The 12,433-nt window shown below is 42.9% G+C and overlaps 2 protein-coding genes across 4 annotated transcripts; both read right to left on the bottom strand.

Moving 5' to 3' along the window:
* Positions 1–477: 477 nt before the first annotated feature.
* On the bottom strand, positions 478–3,164 carry LOC102233096 (dynein light chain Tctex-type 1-like). Its single transcript, XM_005811524.2, has 5 exons — positions 2,560–3,164; positions 2,325–2,366; positions 1,329–1,452; positions 892–969; positions 478–816 (listed from the first exon to the last, which is right to left on the bottom strand). Exons 1-5 carry the CDS (start codon positions 2,584–2,586, stop codon positions 743–745), a joined length of 345 nt encoding a protein of 114 aa, XP_005811581.1. The 5' UTR covers positions 2,587–3,164; the 3' UTR covers positions 478–742.
* Positions 3,165–4,379: 1,215 nt separating this feature from the next.
* On the bottom strand, positions 4,380–12,339 carry LOC102222917 (tyrosyl-DNA phosphodiesterase 2-like). Of its 3 annotated transcripts, XM_023329551.1 has the most exons (9): positions 12,071–12,338; positions 11,947–11,993; positions 11,418–11,513; positions 11,254–11,348; positions 11,057–11,175; positions 10,812–10,982; positions 9,338–10,194; positions 5,115–5,368; positions 4,380–4,690 (listed from the first exon to the last, which is right to left on the bottom strand). In XM_023329551.1, exons 4-7 carry the CDS (start codon positions 11,315–11,317, stop codon positions 9,907–9,909), a joined length of 642 nt encoding a protein of 213 aa, XP_023185319.1. In that variant the 5' UTR covers positions 11,318–11,348; positions 11,418–11,513; positions 11,947–11,993; positions 12,071–12,338; the 3' UTR covers positions 4,380–4,690; positions 5,115–5,368; positions 9,338–9,906. The 3 variants fall into 3 exon arrangements, with proteins under 3 accessions (XP_023185319.1, XP_023185318.1, XP_023185317.1); XM_023329550.1 differs by lacking the exon at positions 11,947–11,993 and having other exon boundaries at positions 11,105–11,175; positions 12,071–12,339; XM_023329549.1 differs by lacking the exon at positions 11,947–11,993.
* Positions 12,340–12,433: the final 94 nt, after the last annotated feature.

Genomic DNA, 12,433 nt, shown 5'->3' with positions numbered 1-12,433 from the left:
TTTTATTTTTGAAACTTCAGGAAGTTCCTCTAATGGACTAGTCCAAACCTGCCAGCATTTATTATGTAATTACAATATATTTACTAAATGGTAAATATAGTGAATAAGAAATATCATAAATATTTACAATATAATAAATATTCTTTTATTATAGTAAATTCAGCCACCATTTTCAAATAGACCCTCCACCATGAAGAGTGAAGCATGGTGGTGGCAGCATCATGCCTGAAAAGGTCTAGATGCAAATGAACGTTGGTTCAGTACCAGAGGAAAATGATGCTGATTAGTTTTTAATAACCCACTGAGCTCAGAGTGAATCCTGCTTCATCAAGACCTAAACTAATTCATTCAGCTTAATTAATCAACAAATCAGAGAAACACCAACACTAATGTAGGATGAGGTGTTGCTATGGAAACGTTTAGACACCAACCGTCAGACTGAAACGAATAAAAGAAGATTAGACATAAAACATCAAGTTTGGTCCAGAAACTGTTTATTGTGCAGCAACTCTGATACAAAACCGCTCTCTGCCGCCCCCTGCCGGCGGCCCGCAGCGTTGCAGCAGTTTAAACCCTGAAGCTCGCTGCCGCCCCCTGCCGGCGGCCCGCAGCGTTGCAGCAGTTTAAACCCTGAAGCTCGCTGCCGCCCCCTGCAGGCGGCCCGCAGCGCTGCAGCAGTTTAAACCCTGAAGCTCTCTGCCGCCCCCTGCCGGCGGCCCGCAGCGCTGCAGCCCCGCCGCTCCTAGGCGATGCAGACGGCGAACACGCTCACCACGCAGTACATGGTGCGGTTCTCCCACCGCACGGTGCAGCTGCCTGCGGGACAACAGTCAGAGTATTATGGGATGACCTTTGACCTCAGACGGAGTTTTTCCTGAGGGACCAGCTCACCGTCCATACTGGTGTCCCAGTAGCAGGAGTTGGCTGTGTGGAGGCCGGCGCCGGTCTTCTGCATCACTGAACACGTCACTGTGCACAAACAGTTTATGATCATTTATTTCACCTTCAGAACCTTCATGAAACAGAGAAGAACAGAACCGGTTCAGTCCGGCTTTCTGACTGATGAAGGTTCAGACTGAAGTTAGCAAACTGAGCTGCAAGGTTTCTGTCAATTAGTCCAATCAGTGGAATGAAGCCTGATGGTGTCAAAGTGATGAATTTATTAAATGTGCTTATTGTTGAGTGTTGATCAGTGACTGAAGGTATGCTGCGTTTCCCAACCATAGTTTTCTAGCTGAATTTGTAGCAATCTGTGAAAGTAGCGACGGCCAGTTTAGCAGCGAGAACAGAGGCTGGGTGTTGCGGGCTTTGACTGGTCCGCTGCGTACCGATGTATTTGTAGGGCTTGTTGATCTTGACCAGCTGCGTGAGGCAGCGCTCCACGATGGCGGCCGTCCATTTGTTCACATGAGTCTGGCTGTAGTCGTCTCCCCCCAGCACGCTCTCGATGCCCTGACGCAAACACACCGCCGTCAGTCATGAGTTAGTCAGCGGGGCGGCGCGTTGCCAGGGAAACGCTAAAAATACACCATTTATTACTGATCTGAGCTGCTGATTTGTGCTGCAACAAGCCAACAGGAAGAGCAGCTCAGGGTGTTCAACACATGAACAAATGAAGTGGCAGAAACTTTTAGTTTTCATGTGAAATTTAGCAATGGACAATTTAAAGAGGAGCCATTTTATGAAAACCAGGAACAATAAATTCATCATAAATTTGTCACTCAGGTTTTCAATCTCAACTCTGAAATTCAGGAGAGATTTAAATCAAATTCAGTAACTTCTGAGCCGAGTTAGACTGTTCAAAGTTTAAAATAAGCTGGTAGTTTCCTATAAACTGGAAAATGTTAGAAATAGAAAATATTTCTTGTAAAATTTGGCATCTAAAACATAAAAGCAGAAAGAAACGCCTTTAAAAAAAAAAGTACTAATCTCTCATTTTCTTCAACTTTAAAAGAACTTTGTGCAACAGAGATGGATCATTTTAACCTTAAATCAGCTTTTGAGCATGAACGCAGCAAAAAATTAATTTAAAAAAATTAAAAAGCCAAAATACTGGAGGTCATGTTCATTTTAAAGCCTCGTTTGACCAGTTTGTCAGTTTATTAACTAAAGTAAATAAAATAAATCAGAAAAAGTTCAAATACTGCCTGCATTACACAAACAGAAAGCAGCTTTTAAACTGTTTTTAGTCTTTATTGTGTCTATTTTTAGATGTGAACTCAATCCATTCTCAGTCATCATAAATAAATAAATCATAAATAAAATAGTTAAATAAGCTTCCGAGGCCGTTTCTAAGCAGATTAACGGAAATAAAGTGTTTTTACCTCTTTGACGACGTTCTCCGCCTCCTCTGAGTTGAATGAACCCTGAAAAACATCCCAGATCATCAGCAGTAAATTAACAGGCCGAGCAGTCAGACAACAGCTGGAAAAAATCTGATACTTCCAGTAAAACCTTACTGGCGCTGCTGGGAGCGGCTATGTTAGCCGGTTAGCTTCCAGCTAACTCCTCCCTTCTAACACCCGCAAACCAAAGTAAACTATCGGCTCCGACACCAACCTCGCTGCCGTTCTGATACTCTTCCATCCCGGCGAGCTGTCCCCGCTTCAAGCCGCCTTTCGACTCCGTTAACTGGAAGAAAACTGGGAGACGAACCGGTTTACTGGGAGAAACAGCCGAGTCTGGTCCAGACTTCCGGACAGCTGAGAGGAGGCGCTGCTGTCACCTGCTGGTGACTCAGAGGAACAACAACAACTTTTCAAATAGAAATCATTTTTCTATCAGCAGTAAAAATGGAATAAGTAAGTAAGTAAGTAAGTAAGTAAGTAAGTAAGGAAGGAAGGAAGGAAGGAAGGAAGGAAGGAAGGAAGGAAGGAAGGAAGGACTTTAAAGTCGTTTTGAATGAGCAAAAACTTGATTTAGAGAAGAAAATGTTCTGAGCTGTAAATGTAAATAAGAACTAGAAAATTCCTGAAGAAATTTATCCGGGACCTGCCAAAGTGTGCTTGTTGATTTGGACCCAGCGTTCTGATGCTAAAAATTAGCATCAATGCTAAGCTTAGCTAAATAGTAGCCAATAGCTTTTCTAGAGTCACAAGCATCTCGACTAACATGGACTTACACCATTCAGTATGTTAAAATGAGTGTATAAGCTAAAATTAGCCAAAATGCTAATGTAAGCCTAAATGCTGTCAGTAGCATGTGGGGTATCACTAGCATGTTGTCTGTAATTGACTTACTCCATTCAGTATACTAGACATGGCTAATAAGTAAGAAAAATAGCTAATAGCTTATTTAAGCTAAAAGGCTACTGCTAATGAACTGCCTTGCTGTTGCAAGCCATTGCCCTAACCTGAGAGAAAAAGATAATGCAGAATAATATTAGTGCACTAACCTCAGAGGATTATTGAGGCTTTTATTTTCAGGTTTTCAGTAAGCTTCATTGTAAATGGCAAACTAATCCCATGTGTAACAGCAATTTTGTTCAATCCCAATCGCTGTTATATAATGCCCAAAAGAGCAACTACCCGATGTAAAAATGGTCAAGGCTTTTATTTTGAAATTTTGAGTAAGCTTCATTTTAAATTGCCACACTAATCCCATGTGTAACAATGGTGGTTAAATCCAGTGTTGGGTAAGTTACTTTCAAAATGTAATCCGTTACAGTTACAAGTTACCTTGTTTAAAATGTAATTGTAGTGTAACTTTTTCGATTACTTTTAAAAAGTAATGTAACTAATTACTTTTGATTACTTTGAGGTTTTAATGAGTATTGACCCATGTTCAACATTTAATTTTTGAGAACTGAGTGGGAACCTTAAAAGAGCACTAAGCTGAGAGGGAATTGCTGACAGGCAATCACAGGAGGTCCACAAGAAGAGATGCCAGCACCAGGCATGTAAGATTTTCTCAGACTCCTCTCATCGGGCCATACTCTTTCCTGCTCCTCCCCCAGGCTCTACCATTTACGCAGTTTGCAGACTAACACAAGCAGGTTCAGAAACCACTTCTTTCCTACAGCGGTCACCTTATTGAACTCTTCCCAAAGACCAGTCTTTCCTTCCCCTCTATCCATACCTTACTGTACCATCCCAACATTTGTACAGTGTTCCTCTTCAATTCACACCTGTATAGCCCTATCTACAGTGGCTCTGCACATACATGCATTTCCCTAGGGGTAATTTATTTATTCTGCTGCACATATCCATCAACCATCTTTCCTTACCCTAGCTGTGAATAACTGCATTTTATCTCTAAATACTGCAGCTGTACAATCTGCACACGTTGCACTTGATTAGATGCCAAACTGCATTTCATTACTTCATACATGTGCAATGACAATGAAGTGCTCTAGTTTAGTAATAAATAAGCAAAGTAAGACTTTTACATCACATTTTATTTTTCTTGATTTTTTCTTTGCACACCCTTGCTTGTAAAATTAAACACGGCACAATACAGTGCATCAAGAATTAAGATGGACGAAGGGTAGTCAAGTTAGTCATTGAACATTTAACAGTCAATGGAATGTTGACAAAAATAGAAGTGTTTGCAACATATCATTCAAAATCAAAACGGGAAAAACAATAGTTTTCCAAAATCACACAAGCAAAACAACTGTGGACACTGTGGACACTTCCCGAGTATCAGATGGACTAAACGTGCCTTTCAGAAGAACGCCTGGATGCTTCCTCTGAAGAGAGAGAGAGAAAAAAAGATAGAAGAAAAATATACTATAATTAATAATTATATGTTCAAAGTAGCATTAATTGGGGCCTGCCCATAGCAATGCATAAGGAGAGTAGTGACTGACTTGCGAAGCAAGTTATAAAATTCCACAAGCTAATGACTACTATTTAGCTAAGCTTAGCATTGATGCTAATTTTTAGCATCAGAACGCTGGGTCCAAACCGACGGGCACACTTTGGCAGGGCCCAGTTACATTTCTTCAGGAATTTTCTAGTTGACTTTATGTTCATCATGAAAACCATAACACTGGCACATTGCATACAATGTCTCATGGGAAAGAATAGATTCCAACGTTTGTCATGCATCAACACCAAACAGTCAAATATTCGTAAAACAATACGCTTCGTCTATCAGTGAGTTGCACTTACCTCTAAATGTTTCCTCAGGTTTGACATAGATTGCTTCGACGTGGACAAGTTCTTGATAGCCGGCAAACTCTTCTTGCACTGCACGGTTAAATTTGAGCCGTTTTCACATATGTAAATGAAATGCTCCTTATATTTGAAGAGCTGGAAGGCTGTCATTTTTGATGCGCTGCTTGAGCTGAAATGGAACCGTCCGCTGCTTGCTGTTCCTCCAGGAGGCTCCGCCAGCACAGGGTGGACCATCAGTGGCATTGCGGCTGGCAGATATGATAGAGACAAGGAGCCGTAGCGGGAAACGGCGATATAAATAAAAATATCATTACATATTTCGCAAAGGTTTTTGTTCATATTTTTTTTTAAATGTAACTAAATTTGTAATTCTTAATATTTTCGGAAGTAACTGTAACTGAATTACATATTTTCTCATTGTAACTGTAACGAATTACAGTTAGTCTTTTTTTGTAATTAAATTACGTAACGTCGTTACATGTAATCCGTTACTACCCAACACTGGTTAAATCAGTTATATAATGAATAAAACATTGTGCTATGTCTGTAGTTCTTTCATCCAGCTCAGCCCTCCGTATTAACTAAGTGTTCCAGTTAGAACTACAGTGATGCGTTTTTGTAGTCCTAACCAGCAGCCAATCGCCTCCTGTGTTCCGTTGCTATGGCAATGGATCCTCTGCTAACTGTCGTGTGTGTGTGAGACAGAAAGGTGGAGAAAAAATTCTATCTTTGTGAGACACCCAGTCAGTTTATATGGAAAAAGCAGCCTGAACAACTCCTTCCCGTTTGGGAACCGAGAGACGTATTGGAAAACCGTTTGAAGCATATGAGAGAGCTATTTGTCTTCTCCCATAGTACCGCGACTCATATCTCTACCTCACTCACAGTATTAACAGTGATGAGACCAAGAAGGTGTGCGGAGGTCTGAAATTTTTCTGAAATACATGGAAGTGAATCTGGGAGAGCGTCAGTTATCCTGGCACATGATTTCGCTCTGAAGCACCTTGACAGAAAACCGTAAGCCCTAGAGAAATTTCGAAAACATTTTACCGGAGCAGGCATGCGTATCGATGTCATGACCGAGTTTGATACCGATAGTGTGATATTTGGGGCGTGACGGCGATTTCAAAATGGTTTTGGGGTCAAAAATCCACTTCATTTCACTCTAACGGAGAGGCAGTTGGTGTCAGTTAGGCTCTGTGTTTCGGCAGTTGGAAATTTTGCTGGTTTTTCGCTTTTTACGTCGCCATCGTAACTCCGAATACCACTACAAGTAATAGTTCCCCTCCCAGCATCGAGCCGCACGTTTTGATACCACTTTTGTGGGTGGGCTCGCAGGGCTACGAGCCGCATTAACGGGAACGGAAGAAAAATAAATAAAGAGACATTCTATTGGGTGGAGAACAATAGGGGCAGGTTACAGTAGAACAATAGGGGCAGGTTATAGTAGAACAATAGGGGAAGGTTACAGTAGAACAATAGGGGCAGGTTATAGTAGAACAATAGGGGAAGGTTACAGTAGAACAATAGGGGCAGGTTATAGTAGAACAATAGGGGCAGGTTATAGTAGAACAATAGGGGCAGGTTACAGTAGAACAATAGGGGCAGGTTATAGTAGAACAATAGGGGCAGGTTATAGTAGAACAATAGGGGCAGGTTATAGTAGAACAATAGGGGCAGGTTATAGTAGAACAATAGGGGCAGGTTATAGTAGAACAATAGGGGCAGGTTATAGTAGAACAATAGGGGCAGGTTACAGTAGAACAATAGGGGCAGGTTATAGTAGAACAATAGGGGCAGGTTATAGTAGAACAATAGGGGAAGGTTACAGTAGAACAATAGGGGCAGGTTACAGTAGAACAATAGGGGCAGGTTATAGTAGAACAATAGGGGCAGGTTACAGTAGAACAATAGGGGAAGGTTATAGTAGAACAATAGGGGCAGGTTATAGTAGAACAATAGGGGCAGGTTATAGTAGAACAATAGGGGCAGGTTATAGTAGAACAATAGGGGCAGGTTACAGTAGAACAATAGGGGAAGGTTATAGTAGAACAATAGGGGAAGGTTACAGTAGAACAATAGGGGCAGGTTACAGTAGAACAATAGGGGCAGGTTATAGTAGAACAATAGGGGCAGGTTACAGTAGAACAATAGGGGAAGGTTATAGTAGAACAATAGGGGCAGGTTATAGTAGAACAATAGGGGCAGGTTATAGTAGAACAATAGGGGCAGGTTATAGTAGAACAATAGGGGCAGGTTACAGTAGAACAATAGGGGCAGGTTATAGTAGAACAATAGGGGAAGGTTACAGTAGAACAATAGGGGCAGGTTACAGTAGAACAATAGGGGCAGGTTACAGTAGAACAATAGGGGCAGGTTACAGGAGAACAATAGGGGCAGGTTATAGTAGAACAATAGGGGCAGGTTATAGTAGAACAATAGGGGCAGGTTACAGTAGAACAATAGGGGCAGGTTATAGTAGAACAATAGGGGCAGGTTATAGTAGAACAATAGGGGCAGGTTATAGTAGAACAATAGGGGCAGGTTATAGTAGAACAATGGGGGCAGGTTATAGTAGAACAATGGGGGCAAGTTATAGTAGAACAATAGGGGAAGGTTACAGTAGAACAATAGGGGCAGGTTACAGTAGAACAATAGGGGCAGGTTATAGTAGAACAATAGGGGAAGGTTACAGTAGAACAATAGGGGCAGGTTACAGTAGAACAATAGGGGCAGGTTATAGTAGAACAATAGGGGCAGGTTATAGTAGAACAATAGGGGCAGGTTATAGTAGAACAATAGGGGAAGGTTATAGTAGAACAATAGGGGCAGGTTATAGTAGAACAATAGGGGAAGGTTATAGTAGAACAATAGGGGCAGGTTATAGTAGAACAATAGGGGAAGGTTATAGTAGAACAATAGGGGCAGGTTATAGTAGAACAATAGGGGAAGGTTATAGTAGAACAATAGGGGCAGGTTATAGTAGAACAATAGGGGCCTGCCATGCATTGCTATGGGCAGGCCCCTATAAAACGTGGTGCAGACATAATTATTGGCAGAGAAATAAACTTGAATCTTTTCCTTTGTTATCCTGTGTAGCTAATGTGGGTTAATTTCCAGGATGTTAGCAGCTAACAGCATGCTATGCTGACGTTCCTGGATTTTATTTCTTTACAAAACATTCAGTTTTGTAAAGAAACTTTAGTTCAGTTTCGATTATTTCTCAAAGAAAAAATGTGGAATCTTTAGTCAATATTCTAATTATTGCAACAAAATATTATATCCGTAAATGTCGCTATGCAAAATGCTCCCTCTCAATCTTTGCTCTCAAAAATGAACTTTCCTTTCTTAAAAGATGTCTGAGAAAGATGTGTAAGCCTTCTCGCTTGTCACAGCGCCAGTGTAGCCTTGGTTGGTTGTTGTCACCTAGTGCCATATAAAATAAACTCTCACAATGTGACTGACTGGTGGCCCAACAGCTGAAAATCAAAACACAGTTAGCATCGTGACCTAGCGCTCAGCCACTAACACCAACTGGAGCAGCTCCCACTCAGAGGGTCATTTCTGTCCAGCCCAACCACAAGAAAACGTTATAAATCATATTTGTAATTGCTAAATGATCTTACAGTATTTCGTTAATGTTGAATTAGGAAAATATGACCCTAAGTAAAAAATATAGCGAAGAGCTCCACCTGGTGGGGAAGCCGAGAGAGCGCCTGAAGGACCCGTTGCATGCAGTCACTCATCACACCACTAGGTGGCTCCAAACACATGGATACAAACATCTCATTGCAAACACATACACACTATTATTATTATTATTATTATTATTATTATTATTATTATTATTATTATTATTATGGGCAAAATTCACTTACACATTCATACACACCGTTCTGTGTTACAGATGCAGAATTTAAATGTAATTAAATTGTTTGACTGAATGGAGGAGTTTCAGTTAGTGGCCCCCTCTTATTAATGACATTTATTTGATAATTATTGTTATGGGTTTGTTTCACTAATGTTAGTACTTTGTTCTAGCCTCTCTATCCAATTGGATTTGTTTACAGCAGGAGTTGTGATGTGTTGTTTTGTAGTGTTTGTTATTGATGTGCAGTTTGAGGTTATCATCGTTATTCTTATATATTCTATAAAATCAATTTTAAAAGCTGGGCTAACGTTTGCCTCGCTAATAAAACCCTGTTGTATTTATTTACCCGGTGTTTCGTCTTCTGCCTCTGCTGGCTAGTAACCAGGAAGTAGACAAACCATCTCCTAGGATACGAAGCGCTGGCTTTGATCTCTTAAAGGAGCAGTGCACATTTTAAAAGCTCCACGTTTCTGTCCACGTTGTTCTCCTGGTACAGCTCGGTAATAAGAACATCATTTAATAGACTGTTTTTTTTTAGCAATTTGGTTAAAACACAAAACGTGTCGATAATATAGATCCATTACACAGAATTCAAGTATTTATATTGGTCAATTCTGAAAATGTTGGTTTACAGCATTTGTTTATGTGTTGCTTATTGAACTAACAAAAATGTCTTGTTAATACATGGATTTATGTTCTGGCCATGACATTATCTACTGCTTTTACCACAATTCTTTCTTCCACTCAACTTAAATGACAAAACTCTGGATGACCAGAACCGATGACCAGGGAAAGGAGGCTCCAGTTATCAAACCTTTTCTGGTTTCATTCAGAGTTTCATTCTGATGTCACAGAAACTCTGAGCTTCTGTAAAATGATCTGTTTTAAAAATGAAAATGAACAAATGAAAGCGTTTTATGTGTGCGTCACAGAGAAGGTGGCGTAGATCCCCCAGTGGTCGCTGGTGAACATGCCACACCGGAGCTTCTCCAGGCCGATCAGCGCCATGCTGCGGGGCTCCAGCAGGGGGACGCCGTCCACACCCGCCCGCCGGAGGTACACCCGGTCGAACCGGAACCGGCACTTGAACGGTATTTCTTTGTTGGTGTTTGCCCGGGTGTCCCAGGTGTAACGGCACTTCTCCGGTTCTCCCAGCTCCTCCCACAGGTCCACGATGTTCCCGGGAAGCCCCACGGCGGCTACCTGCAGGGAACGCAGGGGAGGAGGCTGAGAACACCTGGAAACCAAGCCTGGGCTTCATCCTGGGAATTATAACCCTAACCCTGGCCCCTCCAGGCTGCTCTGACCCCTCCAGGCTGCTCTGGCCCCTCCAGGCTGCTCTGACCCCTCCAGGCTGCTCTGGCCCCTCCAGGCTGCTCTGACCCCTCCAGGCTGCTCTGGCCCCTCCAGGCTGCTCTGACCCCTCCAGGCTGCTCTGACCCCTCCAGGCTGCTCTGACCCCTCCAGGCTGCTCTGTTATTAACTATTATTAGACTAATAGTCATGTGTTCATTGTTGACAACACTGAAACACAACTAGTCTTAAAAACCCTGAAAAACATCAACATAAATCACAAAATGTTTTAATGGTTGTTTTAAAGTTCCCTGGTTCCTCGACTGGGTTTTAACTGAAATCCTAAAATGTACATAAATCTGAATTGTTAGTCGTTTTTCAGACTAGTTGTGTTTCAGTGTCGTCAACAACGATCATATAACTACCCAGGAATATTTCTAAATTTCCTGTCGACTTTTGACCTTTTTAAGAGAAAACCAGAACGGGTCGCGCTGGCGCCCCCTAGAAGGAGAGGTGAGGAATCGGACCTCGTGGTCCCTCAGGTTGGTGTCCCCTCCAAACAGAACCGTCTGGTCATCCGGAGCCCGGCTCATCATCTTCATCAGCTGCCTCAGCTGCCTCATCCTCTCTGCAGAGTTGGCCTTGCAGCTCTCGAAGTGGGACGTCATCAGACTCAGCTTCTGGCCTCCGAACTCCACCTGGCCCAACAGAGCAGATTTTCACAATAAAAGCCTGGCCATGAGGACTTGGCTGTTTGTGGATGTGCAGGAACCTGAGCAACCAGCAGGTTTCTCATCATGCGAGACTTTGGGAAGTTTACAATGTGGTGATCCAGCAGCCTGAGGCGGGACTTCTTCAGCAGCATCATGGTGAAGTAACCGTCCTGTCCACCTGGGAGGAGACGGCGCCGTGAGACACACACCGTCACACACACCGTGACACACACCACCCCGAGAACCAGCCAGTCACCTTCTATGAAGGCGTATTCGTCTCCCAGACGTCGGTGCATGAAGCGCATGTAGGGCTGCACCATTTCCTGCAGAAGCACCACGTCAGCCGAGTATCTGAGGAGAGAAAGGCCTGTTAGGAACATGTGCAGTGACCCTTGACCCTGAAAATGAGCCTGGTCTCACTCTGTGAGGTAGGAGCAGAGGCTCCTGGCTCTCTCTGGCTGCTCGTCTCCATCCAGACCGTCGATGTTCCAGCTGATCAGCGACAGCTGCTCCTCTCTGCACAGAGGGTTAGCACACCATGCTAGTGCTGACATGCACACGCCACAGCTTACGCAACCTTTAGTTTGTCTTTGGCATTAATAAAGTATCTTTGTATTGAAAGAGTCATTTTCTTCTACTGGAGAGAATAAAACGTGACGGACTGGAGAGCATTTCATCTGATTAGTTGATCGATTCAGATCTAGAATATGTGAAGAAAGCTTGAAGACTCGATCTGTGGATCTCTTCCTCAGCTGATCATTATCATTTATCCTGGATAAACATCACTCCCTCAGCTTTCGGAGTCCAGGAAGCCTTGGCCCGTTGCCATAGTGACCAGCCTAGCAGGACCATTTCGATCCCAGAGATGATGAAAAATGTTACTTCCTGGTCTGAGTTACCGTCTCTGTCATCAGACCCGACTGAACTATCTGACTTTCTCTAAACTCACATGAACTCTGCAGCTTTCACAGCTTAGCAGAACTTTTCAGCTGCAGCCTAAAAAAGAGTAAAAGTCAGAAAACCTGCGAGAAAATGAAAGATGTTCCAGAAAGCTGCAGCAACAACAGAACTACCTGCAGCCTGGGCTCTTCTTCTCTCCCTCCATGTGTTGTGGTGTTGGGAATAAGCAGCAGACGCAGTTTAGCTTCAGTTCTCTCTTTACTCTCCCCTTCTGTCCTTTTCATGCAATAACAGAACATAACACCATGTCAGCCCTGAAGGTCCAAATGAGTCCAGAACCACCCAGAGAACCGCGCCGAGTTTCTGTTTCCCTGGAATAAATCACATGACCTGGCAGCTGCCAGGGCTTTATGGAGCCACGTTTAGAGAGCTTGGGAACTGACGTCACTGCGTGTGACGTTTACGTCTGGCGCAGTGACGTCAGTTCCAAAGCTCTATTCCAGATAATCAGCTTCTTATTCTCGTCTGTCTTCCCT

The sequence above is a fragment of the Xiphophorus maculatus genome, chromosome 24 (assembly GCF_002775205.1).
Source record: "Xiphophorus maculatus strain JP 163 A chromosome 24, X_maculatus-5.0-male, whole genome shotgun sequence".
Taxonomy (NCBI): Eukaryota; Metazoa; Chordata; class Actinopteri; order Cyprinodontiformes; family Poeciliidae; genus Xiphophorus; species Xiphophorus maculatus.
This window is presented reverse-complemented; position numbering and strand designations above follow the sequence as displayed.

What these genes read in the sequence shown, in the direction of transcription:
- LOC102233096 (XM_005811524.2), bottom strand. Translation starts at nt 2,586, where the DNA reads ATGGAAGAGTATCAGAACGGCAGCGAG. An exon ending in AGTATCAGAACGGCAGCGAG is followed by an intron (nt 2,367 to 2,559) that starts GTTGGTGTCGGA and finishes GATGTTTTTCAG; the next exon opens with GGTTCATTCAACTCAGAGGA. An exon ending in CGGAGAACGTCGTCAAAGAG is followed by an intron (nt 1,453 to 2,324) that starts GTAAAAACACTT and finishes TGTTTGCGTCAG; the next exon opens with GGCATCGAGAGCGTGCTGGG.
- LOC102222917 (XM_023329549.1), bottom strand. Translation starts at nt 12,102, where the DNA reads ATGGAGGGAGAGAAGAAGAGCCCAGGCTGCAG. An exon ending in AAGAAGAGCCCAGGCTGCAG is followed by an intron (nt 11,514 to 12,070) that starts GTAGTTCTGTTG and finishes CCCTCTGTGCAG; the next exon opens with AGAGGAGCAGCTGTCGCTGA. An exon ending in CCAACCTGAGGGACCACGAG is followed by an intron (nt 10,195 to 10,811) that starts GTCCGATTCCTC and finishes CGTTCCCTGCAG; the next exon opens with GTAGCCGCCGTGGGGCTTCC.